Consider the following 18777-nt stretch of genomic DNA (forward strand, 5'->3'; position numbering starts at 1 on the left):
TCATCCTGCATCCAGCCCTGTAAACCAATGAATGCCTTCAATTCATTGAGTAAAAAAGAATGAGGGACCTCATCTCCTCAGAAAACCTGAGGATTTTCCACTGTCCTTGTTAAGTCTGATGTCATGTGACTGACCTGTTGGCCTACAAGAACTTTTGATTTAAGGTTGCACTCAAAAATCCAGTGTGGTGGTTAGTGTAAACAGTCCTTGGATCAGAAGATCCTCAAGTCTAGCTAAAGCAATCTATTTTTCTAAGGCTTTCTGTCATTTTCCCATTCTCCTATTAAAGATTTAGCAAAAATCAGCCACTCCTGGTTTACTGCTCTTTCACATTTAATAGATTGTGTAATAAATGTTTGACTCAGGATGTTCAGGGTACACATTATGGTTCTAATGCGCAAAGGGTCTTTGAAAGAACTCAGGTTTATACTCTAATTATACAGATTTCGTACTTATCTGTCATTTAACTATGTGAGTATTGAACAATGATACTTAAACTCTTAGAGCTAGATTCTGGCACACTTGTAAAAGAAGACTAGCTACTGAGAGCCTTCATCATGTCAGTGGCCAGTATTTGCACTATGGTTTTATTCAAAGTAAATAAGAATGGTAGAATTTAACATTACCTTTTTGTTTGAAAGGAGATAGCTATTTGGTCCCTTATGTTCTGTGCAATGGCAGTGTGAGAACTCTGAGAAGGAAAAAGATGATAATAAATGAATAATCAAAACAAGGAATTTAAATGAATTGTAATTCAGTGACAGGAAGACTTCAAAAACATAATATTTCTGATTTCTTTAACTAGGAGATTTTTAAGGAAAAAAACCCTAAAATGACAGGCTTTTGTCTTTTTCTGTTAGAGATATTGTAGCTACAGCCTTTCTCAGAGCTTTCCTAATATTTCAAATTGGAGGCAAAAAGACTTGTAGAGGAGTGCAAAACCTTCCCTAAAACAGAAACCAGTGATATGAGTTCTTTTAAAAACCCAGGAGATATATGGGATTGAATTTTGGTTAAAGAGCAAGTCAGCGTATTTCCATCTGAAATCTTTTTCTTTTGGGCTCCTAAACTTTAGACTATCAGTAGAACTGGAATTTACATAATGTAGGCATCTTGATTTGAGCTAATGCCATTTGGCTGATCAAACCAAAGGTAAAACTGGAGATTATCCTGGTGTATATGGGTACATTAGAGTGGTTTTAACTGATTTTTTCAGGTAAAGATAATTGGAGTTTGGTGCTGTCTGCCTTCTAGCTCATTGTTTTAATGGGCTCATGGCGTTTCCAGATTATCCTCTGTACGTATTACAGTATCTTTGTATATGAAACCACATAGATAAATGATAACATCTGTCTGTTATTTATCCTGCTTTGTTCAGTGAAATGAAGTATATAAATTAATCTTTAGGGTTGTGTTGAAGCCATGAGCTTTGTTTTTGGCCACAAGCATCCACTTAAGCTCCAAAAGTGCAAAACAGTGATCAGCTGTATATTGGGAGTACTCTGCAAATATGCACAAGGGGCCAGAAATATTTAGTTCCCACAAGTTTTCACAAACAAGAGTAAATATGAGTAGGAATATTGCCAGCTTTCTCCAAGCCTTGAAAGCCCTCATGCTAATGTGTATCTGAACATAATGTAAATCAAAACATGTGGCGCCAGATGAGTACTAATACTGTAATTTAGACTTAGGTTTTGGTTGCCTTCTAGATGTTGGAACTGAATTTGAGTGTTTATTAATGTTACCTGTTCCTTCTAATCATTGCTTGGTCCATGAACAAATACTGGACTTAATTGGAAACATACATGTATGTGAGTATATTCAGCTGAGGCCTGATGTAGTGTCCATTGAATCTAGTGGATATTTTTCCATTGAAGTCTTCTAGAGGAAGGATTGTGCTGTGTACTGCCCATTTGATTTGGGTTTATGAACAGTCTCTACAAGAAGCTATAAGCATGAGCAGAGTTGTTCCTGCATTTGTTTCTAGCATCAAGCTTCACTTGATTTCCAGTGGAGATTAATTTATTTGAAATGATCAAGAAAGGGAGGCAGGGAAATTCTTGTAGAAACAGAGCTTTTTAAGAAAGTATAGTATGAGATGTTCATACATGGGCCATAACAGACCAGAGAATAATTTCATGTGCATAAAGTGTAAGGAGTTGGCTTCTTAAACCCTGTTATACCACCTCACCTCTCTCTTTATAGGAGTCTGTTATGCTAGAGAAGGTCTAAAGGCAGGCTGAAAACCCCAAAAGAGCATGAAGCCATTAAGATACATCTCTCCTTCACTAAAATGAAATCCTTTAGAGAATTTTTGCCATTTATGTCAGCTAACCTACTTTCTTGATGGCTGTCTCTATAGCAGAGCCAGATGTCGTAGGTTCTAGGTTATACAAATTGATCAGCTACAGAGAAAGGATCTACTAATTTACTCTGATGATGAACAGGAGTTAGGAATAACAGAGCAACTGCTCTAATGGACTCATTTTGTTCTCCAGATCTGCCATCCAGTCTGTGTAAATTCATTCTGTAGGGAGAGTGTAGCCTGTGTAGAAATTATCACACTTCCCACTTCCTTCCTAAAGTGAGTGTCCTGGTCATATGTGAAAATACGGTGTGGTGTAGTGTAAGTGGAAAACCATTCAGTGAAATTTGAATACCATGAAAACTCTTTGAAAATATAAAAACACATTGTAATCAGTTTCCTCCGGGCCTATTAACTTCACTGGTTCAGCGAGGGTTCATCTTAAGCAAATAGATCAAATTCGTATACCAGTGAGAAATGAATTTGTTGGAGAGTTGTATGATTGTCAATAGAAGGATTACTTATCCATACTAATTATGCAAATTTTGAAACAAACTAGTACAAAATTTATATAAATCAGTATTTGAAGTGTTCTGAAAGTGTGTAAACTAAGCCTAATTTACTAGGACAGCCTGATAATTTTGATAACATTTTGGTTAGCGGAAAATGTCATAGATTTTGGTAAGTCTCTATAATTTTGAAAACAAATATGTTCTATTGATATATATATATCCTCCCAGAAACGTGGGAACACTGCAAAATTAGCTGTCTTAAATGTTACAGTGCACTCCTCCAGAGCATGTGTATCGCTTTTCAAAGTATTTTTGTTCACAGGTTTGTTACTTGCTTTCTATAGAAGATGTTGAGCTTCAAGGCTCAATAAAAGATCCCTTTACTCTGGAAACCAGGCTGTCTAATCTGTAGTTTCATGGCCCATTATGGTAATGAGAAAAGGAGGCAGATGAAATCAACTGGAAATAGAATTTCTTGGAATGGATTCTGTTTGTCATATACACATTCTGGAGGCTGAGGAAATTGAAAGGAAATGTTTATGTAGTGGCAGGAAATGTTAAAGTAGCATACAGATGCCTTTGTAATTTTCTGCAGATTTGGCAACTTGTTTCCACAAAACACACTGAAATTTAGATATAAGTACATCAATTCATATTTAAGTAAAAAAAATCAAAATTATTTGTAATCATGAAAATTCCACATATTGGGAGAAACTGTCATGAGACAGAGTACATCGATTTAAATAATTTCTGAAATAAGGGGCTAAAATCTCTTCTGTTACAAAATTAATATGATGGTTATTATAATCAACATAATGTGGTGCTGGTATTTTAAATATGCTATGGACAAATGCACCAGAAAGCAGTTTATTCAGGATGACTTTTCCAGGAAAGCCACTTTTTTCACTCTAGAACATCACCTAGTAAATATTAATTAACCTTTTAATTAACCCATCAGAGATTGATAAATGGATTCTTTCATAAATAAAGATTTCCAGTTTAGGCCCTTCTACCATTGAAATATTTTTCTGTTCATGTAAATTAACTTCATTCATTGGAATGCAGACTGGTTCTTTTAGGAAGAATTGACCATTAGCAACAAGAACTGTTCAACATTTTATTCAAAACATGAAACTTATCCACAGACTTTGCATTAGCTGAAGTATCTTTGCTATTGACAGAAGATGAAACATTTCTACTAGTTATTCGTATTGAACTTGTGAAGACAACTTGAACAAAAACAGGAAAGGTTTATTTTGTAACTAATACTTACAGGAAAAAGAGAAGAAATAGAATAGCAATAAAACACCAGAATAATAACAGAGATTACATTTAAAGCAAGTATTTAAACTCTTTCTTACTGATGAGCAAGATTTTTGCTTCATCATTCAGAAGGTCCTTTTTCAGAGTAAGTAGATGGTCATTGGATGGCACAGAGCTCTTGTTACACATCTAGGCAAAATATATCTACTCCCTTACATACTTGAAATTTATGTATTGAATCACTTACGCTCACATAAATGGAATAAAATATAGTTTTATGTAGAAACTGTAACTAGGAATCCCAATTGTACTACATAGTAGCTGGCTAGCATGGCAGACTATCCCGAAAGGATTTTTCAGCAATGTCTAACTATTTTATGGAATTAGCATGCTTGGAAAACAATCCCTTTTTCCCATCAAGACATAGCTAAAGGAAATAAGTGAAAGTACAATAATGTAAGCATATTTCCTGAAAATAAGCTAGGATATCAATGCTTTTTTCTTCCTGTAAGGAATGTTGTTGTGGTGACATATGCAATAAAATGTCTCTAAATCATAGTTGATGTTTGATTTTTTGGACAAACTCTCAGACATTTTATAAGTTAATGACATCTATAGCTGGTTCTTCTAGTAAATGAACATTTGCTGACCATTATTCTTCTGACATTATAAAGGCAAGTATTTGCAACAGTATGGCATCTCTATGATAAGGGTTCTTAGACATTACAAGGCTAGAATTGAATCTTCCCAGATCTCCTGTTGTAAATAATTGAAGGAAGAATTTAAAATGGAATTAATGGCTCCCTTACAGAGGAAATTACACTGAGGACTAATATTCTGGTCCTAGGAAAAGCAGGCAGATTCTGTTTTTTTTTTTTTTTATTTCTGTAGGAATAGTGTTTTGGTAGAGAAGACAAACAGGAAAGTAATAATAGTGCCACAAGTGATTTGGTCCTGTCAAAACTGTACAGTAGTCTTGGACGCTGAGGAGATGATTCTGCTGGGCAGTCACTACATAAATTGCCTGATAGCTGACCAAGATGATTAGCCTTTGTGTAATGAAGGGAAATAACAGAATCACAGAATCACAGAATGGCTGAGGTTGGAAAGGACCTCTGGAGATCATCTAGTCCAACTCCCCTGCTCAAGCAGGGTCACCTAGAGCATGTTAGACAGGATTGCATCCAGGTGGGCCTTGAGTATCTTCAGATAAGGAGACTCCACAACCTCTCTGGGCAGCCTGGTCCAGTGCTCTGTCACGCTCACAGGAAAGAAGTTCTTCCTCATATTCAGGTGGAACTTCCCTGTGGTACAATTTTTGCCCATTGCCTCTTGTCCTGTTGCATGGCACTTCTGAAAAGAGTTCAGCCCCATCCCCTTGACACCCTCCCTTCAGGTACTTGTACACATTGATGAGATCCTCCCTCAGTCTTCTCTTCCCCAGGCTAAACAGGCCCAGTTCTCGCAGCTGTTCCTCAGAGGGCAGGTGCTCCAGCCCTCTGATCATCTTTGTAGCCTTACGCTCTCTGCAGTAGCTCCATGTCCCTCTTGTACTGGGGAGCCCAGAACTGGACACAGTACTCGAGATGAGGCCTCCCCAGAGCTGAGTAGAGGGGCAGGATCACCTCCCTCGACCTGCTGGCAACACTCTTCCTAATGTACCCCAGGAGCCCATTGGCCTTCTTGGCCACAAGGGCACATTGCTGGCTCATGGTCAATTTGTCATCCACCAGCACTCCCAGGTCCTTCTCTGCAGAGCTGCTCTCCAGCAGGTCAGCCCCCAGCTTGTACTGGTGCCTAGGGTTATTTCTCCCTAGGTGCAGGACTCTGCACTTGCCCTTGTTGAACCTCATGACGTTCCTCTCTGCCCAGCTCTCCAGCCTGTCCAGGTCTCTCTGAATGGCAGCACAGCCCTCAGGTGTATCAGCCACTCCTCCCAGCTTGGCATCATCAGCAAGCTTTCTGAGGAGGCGCTCTGTCCCTTCGGATAAGAAATGAAAGGTTCTAAGGAGGGAAGGACCTTCCTGGAAACACCACAGTTTCTTTCATATAATTTCTTTGTCGTGAATGCTTGTGTTGATGCTGCTCTTCAAGGTAGATTTTTCCAACAGCAGAGTCCTTTTAGTTTCAAGAATTTTCCTATAGTATTTTGTGTGAGTACTAGACTTTTTGTGTATATTTGCAATACTTCTGCCCCTAAGTATTTCCTTTTTATCATTAAACTTTATTTTCTGTTTCTATCACTGACCTGTTTCCTATCTATCTCACCAGTCCTCAGTCTGATCATACCTCCTGATGCCATTATCCACTTTTGCAACCCTCCTTTGAAGTCTCTTCCATATTACTTCTTCTCTTTGTACCTTTAAAACTTAAAACTGGACATGAGGGAAAAAAGGAGCACACAAACCTGGCTTAGTGCTCAAGGGACAAAGTTCTGGCTTGAGCAGTAGCTGGTTGAAAACCTTACCTTAGGAGTGACTGTTCATGAGTGAAAAGACTGTCCATCTAGGTCTTCAGCACATGCTCCTGTGTAGGGACTGCCTCAGTGGCCCATGACTCCAGTGTTTCAGAGTCAGCAATGTGGTAGTTGCAGGTTATTTCCATCAACAGAACCTAGGGCAGCCCCCAAATTAGTCACTATTGCTTAAGCTCACAGCTGAAATAATCCATATCTGCCTCTACACTGGGAATTCTCTGTCATACTCGTTCCCTGCTTGCTACTACATTTTGTCGATCTGCATGACCTGACTGTGTAGTCTCCATACACCAAAGTACTTTCTAACCAAAGCAGAGAGCATAAAAATGTTAGCAAATGAAATGCATGTTTTAATATTTTATGTTTATTGGAACAAAATACCAGGCCAGCATACATTGAATTGCGTACCATTTCAAGTATGAAGGGGATATACTTCCCTTCGCCTTTTGCACTGCACTGGAAGACCAGCTGATTTTAGTCATCAGCAAGATGTCACCAGCAAGAAGCTGGCAGAGGCTAGTGGCATTTTGAACGTAACTAATGACTTTCTGTCATTTTGTGCCTAGAATTTGCAAAGCATTTTATCAATCCTGTGGTCAACAGTAAGTGAGATTAGATCCCCATCACTGCAAATACACTGGAAAATACAATCAGGATTCAACCTGTTCTTCTATGGGTTGAATCAAGAAATAAAGTCTTCTGGAGATTCAAAGAAATAATTGTGCCACTAGACTTTAACTGACTTGAAAGAGGAGCAAAAATTCTCTGCAATTATTTTTCTGGATGACATTAAAACATTTTTTTTTCACTAAATGGATTTTTTTGTGTGTATTGAAAATCTACCAGCTTGAAATTTTCTTATCAGTAATTCCTGTGTTTGTAGAGTACTTACTATATTCATAAGCATTTTGACTTTTTCAAATATTTATTTCTGTTCAACTGATTAATTTGAGAATTATATAGAATAAATTTTGTTAACTTCTAAATTCTGCATGATTGAAGACTGATATTAAAGTTCCTGGAGAAAGAAATGGCTTGAGAAAATAGTTTATTTCATTTATTATTATTATACATTGCCAGACATACCAGTTTAGTAGTGACCAAAATTAATTAGCAGAGGAGTTGATCGGAGTTGTTCTCACTGGTGTGAAATAACGGGCATCCTCTGTTTTGGGGGTTTCTGCTCTTTGAACCCTGGTTCACAGTTTCTGCTTAAAGGCCAGAAATGTGTAGACAAAAGATCCAGAAGAAATCCTGGACGTACTGATAGGGCAGAGAGGAATTGTGCTACTTTTTCCTGGAGATCTTTGTCTCCAGATCAGAGGATAGATCAATACTAGAATCAAGAAAGGAGGTGGAAGGGTTTTCACTATATTAAAAGGTTATTCCAAAAACTAGAAAGAAAGAACAAGAAATAAACATTCCATTTAAATGGAATAATCCATTTATATCATTAAAAGTTAGATTTTGACTTTTAATCTCTGAAAAGAATCAGTATTTTAAGGATTGTGGAGTAGGAGAGGATTTTTTTTACAGTGGCAGAGAAAGTATTTTGGATTTTGAGAGTATTCATGCATTACTTCTGATGGGAGAAAGGGTATCAAGATACTGTTAGGATTATGTAATGAAGTGGCAACACCAAAAGGAAACTAAGGATCCTAACATATACAACATAAACCAATGTAGCTGATATTTGAGCTGTAGTGAGCCTCTTCAAATACAATTCTTACGTACAATTACAGAGAGATCTAAGAATTGTTTGATAATTCCAGTGAGTCCTTTACATATAGCTTCTTCATTATTTTTTCTTTTCCTTCCAAAAGCATCATCATGTGATCAAGAACTTCAGTCAGCACTGGAGGAAGCTAAACAACCCCAGAAAGACAATGTATTCATTCCAGAGTGTGCTCAGGGTGGCCTTTACAAACCTGTTCAGTGTCATCCTTCAACAGGCTACTGTTGGTGTGTTCTTGTGGATACAGGACGTCCCATCCCTGGCACGTCTACAAGGTAAGGGAATACATTTTCAGTGCTTGAACATGTAATGAGAGGGTCATGGGGACTGATGCCCTAGTACATTATGTACTAGCATGCAGATTTTTACTGCTAGTGCAATTACATCATACAGATTTCTTCCACTGTGAAGATTATGTGAAAATATGTCTAAGAATCATGAAAAGTTAAGACTAGATGGCCAAAGACTGACTGCAATGTCACAGGCTGTAGGCTTCTACAGTTCTCTTCTTTCTTTCCTTTTATTTTGTCCTGGGAAGCCAAGGGTTTGGAGCTGATAATGAATCAAGCCAGAGGAAACCTCACACCCCTGTAACCTGAACATGAAAGAACCAAGTGGGATGGGCTATGATAGAAACCCAAGACAACCTCAGAAATGTTCAATTATTTTTCCAGCAACTTCCTCAAATATTTTATATGACTGGCTTTGGTAGAACGACTGTCTGTGAACCCTTGGAGAGGAAATATCATTTTAGTGCATTATTAATAGAAGTTTGAAGTTCAGTCATTTCAGCTGAGCCAGATATATGGTAAAGTGTGCTGAGCCACATGTACCAGATGTAGGCAAGGCATATATCAGGTTCCAAAGGATGTTATTTAGGCTAGTAATTGAGGTTTGGCTCTTGTAGAAAAGCTATATGCACTCATATAAAGCTGCTGGGCTGTGTTGATAGCTTGATGCAAGCATAAATCTTTTCAAACTTAAGCAAAGATCATCTTTGATCCTTTGCATAATGTTTATGAAAAGCATTTTAAGACACTTGCTGCAATTATATTGTGTTATATTCTTGGGGAGTAGCATATTCTTCAAGTGCTGATTTACTGATAGTTGTTTGTACAGTAGGTTGGCACATGTCAATTACAGTACAATTTCCTAGATGAAGTAATCATGACTTAAAAGTTTCAGGTGAGCTACTCTTTCTGGAAAGCTGATGTCAAATGATGTAGTTCAGATTTGGTCCTGAAACTGTAGCATCAGTATACCTGTTATCTGAGGACCTAGAGATATTCTTTAGATATTCCAAAGTGTCCCATTTCTGCTCCACCCACAGATTTGCTCACTGTTTCTTGCTCTTAGTGATAATCTTTCCTCTCTGTCTGTCTGTCCGTTCACATATGTTTTATTTATTCAAAATTAGAGGCTAGTGCAGCTTTCCTGCTGCATAATTTAAACCATGTTATGGAGCCTTAGTTCCTGTTCCTTAAGTTGAACACAAATCATCTTCTTTTACTGATCAACAATAGGACTTTTGCTGGCTTTTTTTGTAGGTCATTTTATTACAGAATTATAGAATAGCTGAAGTTGTAAGGGACCTCTGGAAATGGTCCAGGGATTCCAGCTCTCTGGCTCAAAGCAGAGTCAGCTAGAGCAGATTGCACAGGACCTTCTCCAGTTGGGTTCTGAATATCTCTAAGGATGGAGGTCCTACAGTCTCTCTTGGCAGGCTGTTCCAGTGTTCAATAATCCTTAGAGTAAGAAAAGTTTCTTCTGGTGCTTAAATGGAATTTCCTGTATTTCAGTTTGTGACTCTTGTGCTTTCAGCTGGCACCACTGAGGGAAGTCTGGTTCCGTCATCTTTAATATACATTGATCAGATCTGAGGCTTCTTTTCTACAGGCTAAGCAATACCAGTTCTCTTGCCCCCTCTTCATCAGATGCTCCAATTCTTTAATCATCTTTGTGATCCTTTACTGGACTCATTCCAGTATGTCAATGACTTTCCTGTACTGATATGCCCAGAGCTGGACTCAGCACTCCAGACATGGTCTCCCTAATTCTGAGTAGAGGGAAACAATTGCCTTCCTTGACCTGCTGGAAACATTCTTCCTAATGCAGCCCAAGGTGCTGTTGGCTTTCTTTGCTGCAAGGGTATGTTGCTGGCTCAGACTCGACTCTATGTCTACTAGGACTCCAGTGCTTTTCTGCAAAACTGCTTTCCACCTGGTTGGCTCCTAGGCTATGCTGGTGCATGAGATTATTCCTTCCCAGGTGAAGGAATGTGCATTTCCATTTGTGGAACTTCATAAGATTCCTGTTGACACAGTTCTCCAGCCTGATGAGTTCCCTCTGGATGGCAGCACAACATTCTGGTGTATGAGCAACTCTAATTTTGTATCATCTGTGAATTTACTGAGGGAGCACTCTATCCCCATCATCCAGGACATTAATGAAGATGTTAAACAGGACTGGCTCCAGTATTGATCTCTGGAATATACTGTTAGTGACTTTTTGCTGCTGATCACAAGTCTTTGGGCCCAGCAATTCAGCCAGCTTTCAGTCCATCTCACCATCCATTTTTCCTGCCTGTACTTCAATTTGTCTGTAAGAATTTTATGGGAGACGGTGCAGAAAGCCTTGCTAAAATCAAGATAAACAACGTCCACTCTTCTACCCTTACCCTCTAAGCCAATCATCTCATCATAAAAGGCTATAGGGTTGGACAAGCAGAGTTTCCTCTTTCTAAATTCATGCTGGCTACCAAATCTCCTTCTTGTCCTTCATGTTTTGTCTTTTTGCTGCTGATACACCTTCAGAAGCTCTTCTTCCTGCTCTTCACATGATCTTTGGTTTTCTTAACTCCATCTCTGCACATTTGGAGTCTGTATATTCCTCCAGAATTACCTGACCCTGCTTCTACTTCTTGTATACTTTCTTCTTATGTTTGAATTTTGTCAGGCACTCCTGTTCATCCACGCAAACCTCCTGCCACCACCTTCACATTGGGACAAACCATTCTTGAGACTGGAGGAGGTGATCCTTGAAAAATCAGCAAGCTGTCCTGTTCATATTTTATAGTGTGTAATGCGTGTGATTTGGGCTTCTGTGGTCACACTGACTGAATTTCCAGGTCTTCCCAACACTATGAGGAATCACTTATGGAGCTAGAACCAGGCTCCCTCTTCTTTTATTTCTATTTATTTGTTCAGTAAGCTCTTGCATTCTAAAACTATATAGTAATTCAACTGCAGGGATTTCATTCATGGTACTGCATGTCCCCAAAGTTTGAATGCTGGCAGGTCTGGATTCAATCTCATGCATATAAGCTAGACACAAATTTTCATTTTCCTAGGTGCATACTCTATCTGATAACTAAAACACAACAGACCACTGCTGTGGTCCTGACCATATCTGATTTTGTCCAGCTTCACTAGACGTACAGAGAATTCAAATTTCCAGCCACTAAACTGGGACTATAGTGGGGTCCAACTAAGTAATATGTAGTAATATCTCTAGAAGGGACATTTCTGAGCATACTAGGGCAACTAGAGTGCTTAATTTTAGGAATTTCATGCTACATGATATGAATGTCTAATAAATTTAGGAGTCTACAGTGCTGAGCATTCCTGGAAAACAAGCCTGGAAAACTCCTGGAGTTTAGGAGTTCAGATCTCATTTCTGGGTGAGATTTAGATGGGCTGGGATTCCATTATTATTTATGAATTTTAAAATTTCTTTTAGTCCATATTTGTAAAATCAAACTTTTTCCCTTAGAAAGGAGGAGAAAGCTGAAAGTATATTTTCTTCCTGACCCTCTGGGGATTCTTTAATGAAATTAGCACCACAAATCATAGAATCATAGAATCAGTAAGGATGGAAGGGACCTCTGGAGATCATCTAGTCCAATCTCCTTGCTCAGCAGGGTCACCTAGAACATGTTAGACAGGGTTGCATCCAGGTGGGCCTTGAAGATCTCCAGAGAAGAAGACTCCACAATCTCTCTGGGCAACCTGTTCCAATGCTCTGTCACTCTCACAGTGAAGAAATTGCCCCTCACGTTCAGGCGGAACTTCCTGTGCTTCACTTTCTGCCCATTGCCTCTTGTCCTGTCACATGGGGCAACTGAAAAGAGTTTGTCCCCGTCCCCTTGACACCCTCTCTTCAGGTACTTGTACAAATTGATAAGATCAATGTAAGATGAGAAATATGCAGTTTTCTTATAGTAATTATTTCTTATAGAATGGAATAGGTGAAGAATATGTGAGTCTTTTCTAGTTTCAAGAATCAAGGGCTCTTGGAAAATGGTGTATGCTACCTTCCACTTTTCATCTGCAAAATACAAATCAAAAGAGTAGGTACTAAAGCTCTGCTGCAGAATCTGACAGCATTAGTACTCCTGGTAGCAAGAAAAATGCTTTGTGTTCCGGAATTTCTCTTCTGTAAATCTGTATATGCAGATCTGGGAAGCTGTTAGGAGAACAGCTTATCATTCTGTATGTTGTTTGTTTTGAAAACATTAATGAGGAAATTTGTCATATTATCTGCCTCTGTATGCCAAAATAAAAAGTAGTCCCATTAAATTAGCACCATAAAATGAGTGGAAGTTATGAGTATTCACTGATCTTCTAATGCCCTGTCATTGGAAGTCAGGATAAATCATTTGTCAGTGAAAGTATTTCAGAAAAAAACACATCACTCCAGAGTTAAAATAAAGGTGAGTGAATGGAGAACCATTATAGGACATAGAGTCCTCCTAGAAATTATGTTAACAGAAGCTTAATGCAAAGATGCTCACAGGAAGTGTGTGAAGTTGAAGACTTCGCATAAAGCTGGCTTTTATGAAAGCTTAGGTGAAGTATCCATTATACTGAAAGGAAACAATGCATTTAAATAGTACAAACAACTATTCCTCTGAAAATCCTATGATGTAAGCATTCAAAACATGGAATGAAAGGGCCATCAGAAAAAGAGTTTATCAGTATGGTCTTTACCAGGTAGCTCCTAATACCTTCCAGACATCATTCAATCACAGGAGCATGACCCTCATGACTGTTTTACTCAGGAGAGCCATGAGTCAGGTCTTCCAAATGTGGCTTTTGAGCAGCTAGGATCATGGGCAGAATAATCTCCAATCTACCTGCAAAGGATTGCCCACACTGTGTAGAATTCCTGTTAAACCCTTGGTACTGCAGTATGTATACATCAGTATACCTCAGTGACTCTCAGGGCACTGCTCAAAGGTATAAAACAGCCTTTGTAAGTTTTTACTGACTCCAGATATACATTCAGTGCTGAGTATTCTTTCAGTTTTAAAAATCTGAAGAGTGAGTAAATTGGAATGTCTTTTTACTACATTATTTTAACCCGGCAGTGCTTCCTTTTAACATGTTATCTCTTTGCCACTCTTTCCCCATGAAAACTGAGGCAAGTTTGTTTTTCTTACCAGTTCTTAGCATGGCCATGGTCTCTGAAGGTTCAAACAGGTAAATTTCTAATGATTCACTTAATTTTTCATCATTTTATTGCTTTTAAAGAGTTAAACGTGGATCTTTCATGTTACAGCATTTTAACACCTAGTTGACTTTAATAGATTTAGTTTATGATATGCCACATCTATATTTAACAAAAAAGTAAGCCAAAAGGGAAGAAGTGGACAAGTGTGGAGGCCAGAAAAGAAAGTGTAGGCACAGAGCAGTAACAATAACTGAAGAGGATAAGGGGAATGTAGTGGGTGTCAGATTAATCAGGGACCAGGCTCATTGCCAGGTACTGCATTAGTGAGTATTACTCAGAGATTTCCCTTTCAGTCTTGGCTGATTGAAGTGGTCATCCATAGGGTATCTGAATCTCAACTATGTTATCAAAGCAAAGTTTCTATACCTACCATTCTCTAGGAAAAAAAGTGCTTGTAGCACTCCTAAACCTGTGAAATAATATCACTTCTTGCAGCATCTAAAATTAGATGGGCCAATGGATAGTTTCTTCATATGATGTGGAAATAAATGAAGCGTTCAAAGGGAAAAGAAAAACAACAACTTTTTTTCGTTCTGCCCTGCAATTAAGTTCAGAATACTTACAAATTGTTTTTAGGGATGGTCTGGCTGGGATCCAAGACATAACCACCATTTTATACTTTTAAAAACAATATTTTTTTTTCAAAAATTTGACGTGGTATATTTTGATCAGACATGTTAATATACAGCTCAGTAAATGTGATATTTTGGAACATATAATAGGAGCATTTCAAAGAAAGACAAGTGTTACATAAAATACAGAGGCACCAGGATTCAGTGAATGAGTACATGTGTGCACAAGCCTGTATGTGGACACATGTAATATTACTGTATTTAACTTTTTAGAATTGAAATTTTTCCTGAAGTGCTCTGCATTAAAGTCTGTAGCTTCAAGCTCTGTAGGAGAACAAGTAAGTAAAACTTCTGAGAAAGAGACTCTGTTAAATTAAAATGCCATAATTAAAAGCACAGAGAGATAAAAAATGTATTAAGAGCTTATTATTTTTTTAGTCATTGATTTATTTCATATATAACCTTTAACCTTGCCAGGTTAAAAAAAATAGTTAAGAATGAAGTAGGTAAGACACAAATTGCCAAAAATAGTAGCATTTCAGTGTTAAGACTGAGTAGCTTAAATAGAACTTTTTATGCTTTGCTGTGCTTTATGGCCTATGACATTATTCATGCACACACTTGAATGTATTTAAATATGATCCCACAGATAGCAGAACTTTATTTGTGAGTTCAGTAACATGTAACTTTGATTGCAATCTACCTGATCATTGTCTAAACGTGCTAAGAGTATAACACAAAAGTTTTGGTCATATCAGGCAATTTTTACAACTAGGCTGCAATTGAATGTATCTAAGCCATTGAAATATCAATAAGTACTGGTTGTTATAACCCAAAACCCCAAGTGTGACTATCACCTTATCAAAAGAGGACTGCATAATGCAACTGCCAAGTAAGGTCAGAAGGAAGGAAATAATGAAATATCTGAAAGCTTTTGTTAGCATCAAACAGAAAAAAAACAAGTTTTAAAAACACACAGACAGGACTTGCTTAAGCCAAAGAAGGGAAAAAAAAAAAAAAAAAAAAAAAAGAGAGAAGAAAGGCTTTACAGTTTTGATCTAGGGCTACTCTACTTACACATGGACTAGACAAGAGGTCAAGCATGAATAATCAGACCCAGTTTCGTTGACAGAGAACAGGAATTGTAACTTGAAATGTGCAAACTGCTAAGCTATGACCATACACTCTGGGATAAAATGGCTTTTCTGGACACTCGCAAGATAAGACTTCTTTTAAACCAGAGATCAAGAAAGTACCATTTTTCTCTATTCAATTCTGTAGCAAATCCAATAGCCATGGGATGGATATGTGCTCCTCTGTTCCTAACCAGTACAAAGATATTTTCTATATACAATGATGAAAATTCTTCTCTGGTTGCATGGGTATCTTTGTAGTATTTGGGAGACAGCCCAACTGGGCACTGAGACTGAATACTTCAGAATACGCTTTGCACAATCATAACTATGTTATATGATTTTATATGATGAATTGTATCTTCGCAAAACCAGCATGGTTATATAGTGATCACCAGAGCTCAGTCCTGACCGCCATTTCTTTGCCTTGCTATATTCACTTCTACACAGAGAGGGTAAAATAGATGTGAAAAGCTAAACAAAAAAAGAAGAGAGAAGGCTGTTTCATGGCACAGGACTTTGTTTCTTATCCCTAGAATCTCAGACTGGAAGGGCCATTGAGAACCCAGAAACTTTGTCATGAATTGGATGAATTGGAAAAATCGGCTGGTTGATATCCTTGATATTCATTGGAAGTACAGATAGCATAGGATTTCTTGTTACCTGCTGAACTAACAAACTGGCTTTAATTGGACTTCTCAGAAAGAGCAGAGAAGCCAGAATATTCAAGTAGCAGGTAGAGATTTGATTTGCATAACCGAGTTCAAACTATTCCAGCACAATTCCCTTTGTTCCAGAATCCATATCAGTTTGTGTTCAGATATTAAGTGTTAACTCTTATTATATAAACTAACACTTGTTTTGGAGAGGACACAGTAATACACAGTATTAAATTAATTACAATACCTGCATTGTTGTGATTTGGAGTTTCACAACATGAATACTGTGCCAGATGCCAGAATTTGTTATGCTATTTAGAGCTTTTTGATTTGGTAGGTAGGAGGAACCTGGCTTTCTATTTTGTTTTCATTACATATTATTTCATGGCAATTCCCCGCAGCTTTCTCCTTCCTCAGTTCCTCTCCTTCCTCCCTGTATAATGGACTTCGGAATAGATTATAATTGGTCTGTTTTGTCTCAGCCCTAGAAGAATAAACATTTCCTAGATTATTTGAGATAAAAGTGGAAATTAGGCAGAGGAATTTGCATTGCTTGTTCTGAATGAAGAATGAGAAGTAAAGCTTCTTCTCTGAACAAAACATACAGGTTTAATTTGGACTACAAAACTGGAAATAAATTAGTTCTAAATTTAGTTGACATTGATGTTTTTTTCTGTCCCTGTTTGCTCTGTAGGTATGAACAACCTAAGTGTGATAATAGTGCCAGAGCTCACCCAACCAAAACAAAGGATTTGTATAAAGGACGCCAGCTTCAAGGTGAGTGAAATAGATAAATTTGGTTTCATGTGTGTTAGTGTTTTGTTTATTCACTGCAGTAACTTAAAAAGCAATTTCTTACCTCATGCAAAAAAATATGTCTTTTAGATGTTGCTACATTTATTTGGCACTAACTGAAGTCTTTGAATTTGGGACAGCATATGTAAATATGGGTCTTCAGGTGTTGTCAGAGAAAGTAAGGCTCATTTCTCAAATCAGATCCCTATACTGAAGTCAGTAGTTCAAAGGCAATTCTAGTTGCTTACTGGAGTTATTTCTTGCCGCTGTCATTCCAGAGAAGTCGGCAAGTATGTCAAGAATAACTTGGGCCATACTTCATAATCCTTGTTCTAGCAAAAGCCTTGGGAAATTGACTTCTATCTTCAGATCAGACAAAAAAAATCTATCTACTTCCTTTTTTTCAAATAACCCCTTGTTAATTTACCTCATAATGATATTATTTTATATCCTGTATTGTAGGAACAAATCTTGCTATTTGTTAGATTCTGAGTGCATTTTTTGGATAGTAGAGATCTTATTTCTGGAGAGTTAAGCCACACAGAAGTCAGTAGACTTACTTCACTGTTGAATCAGGCTTTTAATGTATATGCATAACTTGATGGTTGGAATGTTTCAATGATATCGCCCAAATCGGGAGGAAATCATGAATCACTATCAGCTAAAGAAGCAATAACGAACAAATGATTTGGGGGGGATGTTTTATGTCTTGTGAGGTATTTCAGTTTAGCGACCCAGAGAAATGTCTAGACAATAATTCTGAGCTAAACATGCTCATCAGTGCTGAAATTCATCTAGAATGAAGCACACATTAATGCTGTCTGTCATGAAGCAAATCTAATTAAAACATATAATTTGAAAAGACATAAGAAATATGAGCAATATGCTAGTGTACAATATATAATTATATGTTGTGTTCTTTATGGGAAGAAGTAAATCACAGTAAATAAGACATTTTGAAAGCCCTATTATTTTTTGTGGAACCAGGAGTACAATTCAGCTCATCTGTGTTCATGAAAAAGATGCAGACAGAAAAAGCTGGCTAGTCATAATATATTGGAGAAAGAAGGCCTATTTTCCGAAGTCTACTACCAATCACTTCATTTAGACAAACAAGACAAGGTCTGGAGGCAATATATTCTTTTCTAAGAACATGAGGAAAGGAAACAGAACTGTTTGCCTCTCTGACGGTTTTGGCCTGCGAATGAATAGGTATGAACTACCTTGAACGTATTTGGCCTGGAATCTGTAAAGAAGTTTCTATTAGAGCAGTGAGGCAATAGCCATCTAGAGGAGTAGTAATGGGGCAGAAAACCTGCTGGTTTTCAGGTAAATCTTGATCAGTTTATTAAATAAATAGTGGGAAACAGAATCAAATGACTGAGGTACTCCACATTCTTTTTTCCTAAGATATTGTATGTGTGATGTGCTAAGAGTTGAAAAAAGGATTTGCACTAAAAACTGAGCTTGAAGTATGGATTTCACAGCTCTTTGCAAATTGTCTGCATTTGTTTTCATTCACAAAAAAATGACTGAATGTGTCTGACTTGCAATTGCGCTGTTCAGCTGCTGTCAGATTTTGAATTCAGCCAGAACCATATGTACCACATAAATCCTTGGATATATGAAATTTAGTGGCAAATACACCTCTATTGACATTCAAATTCATGATGTCTATCCATAATTTCATCAGTCAGCATTTGCCCACTGAAGCTACTTACTGCTATTGTAACTCCAGGGATGTTAGAAAGTATATCAGGGATAATTTGGGACATACTTTACCATCCTTACTCCATTAAGCCCAGTGGAAAATTGG

The 18777-nt window shown here is 37.7% G+C and overlaps 1 protein-coding gene across 7 annotated transcripts in view; it reads left to right on the forward strand.

Annotated features, from left to right (window-relative positions):
* SMOC2 (SPARC related modular calcium binding 2) overlaps positions 1–18777 on the forward strand; it is a 151737-nt gene that overhangs the window by 95889 nt on the left and 37071 nt on the right. For all 7 annotated transcript variants that reach the window (XM_062572194.1, XM_062572195.1, XM_062572196.1 and 4 more), the window contains exons 8-9: positions 8380–8566; positions 16861–16943. In XM_062572194.1, coding sequence (XP_062428178.1) covers positions 8380–8566; positions 16861–16943 — 270 coding nt within the window. The remainder of the gene's footprint in view (positions 1–8379; positions 8567–16860; positions 16944–18777) is intronic.

This window comes from Rhea pennata, chromosome 3 (genome assembly GCF_028389875.1).
Source record: "Rhea pennata isolate bPtePen1 chromosome 3, bPtePen1.pri, whole genome shotgun sequence".
NCBI classification, from domain to species: domain Eukaryota; kingdom Metazoa; phylum Chordata; class Aves; order Rheiformes; family Rheidae; genus Rhea; species Rhea pennata.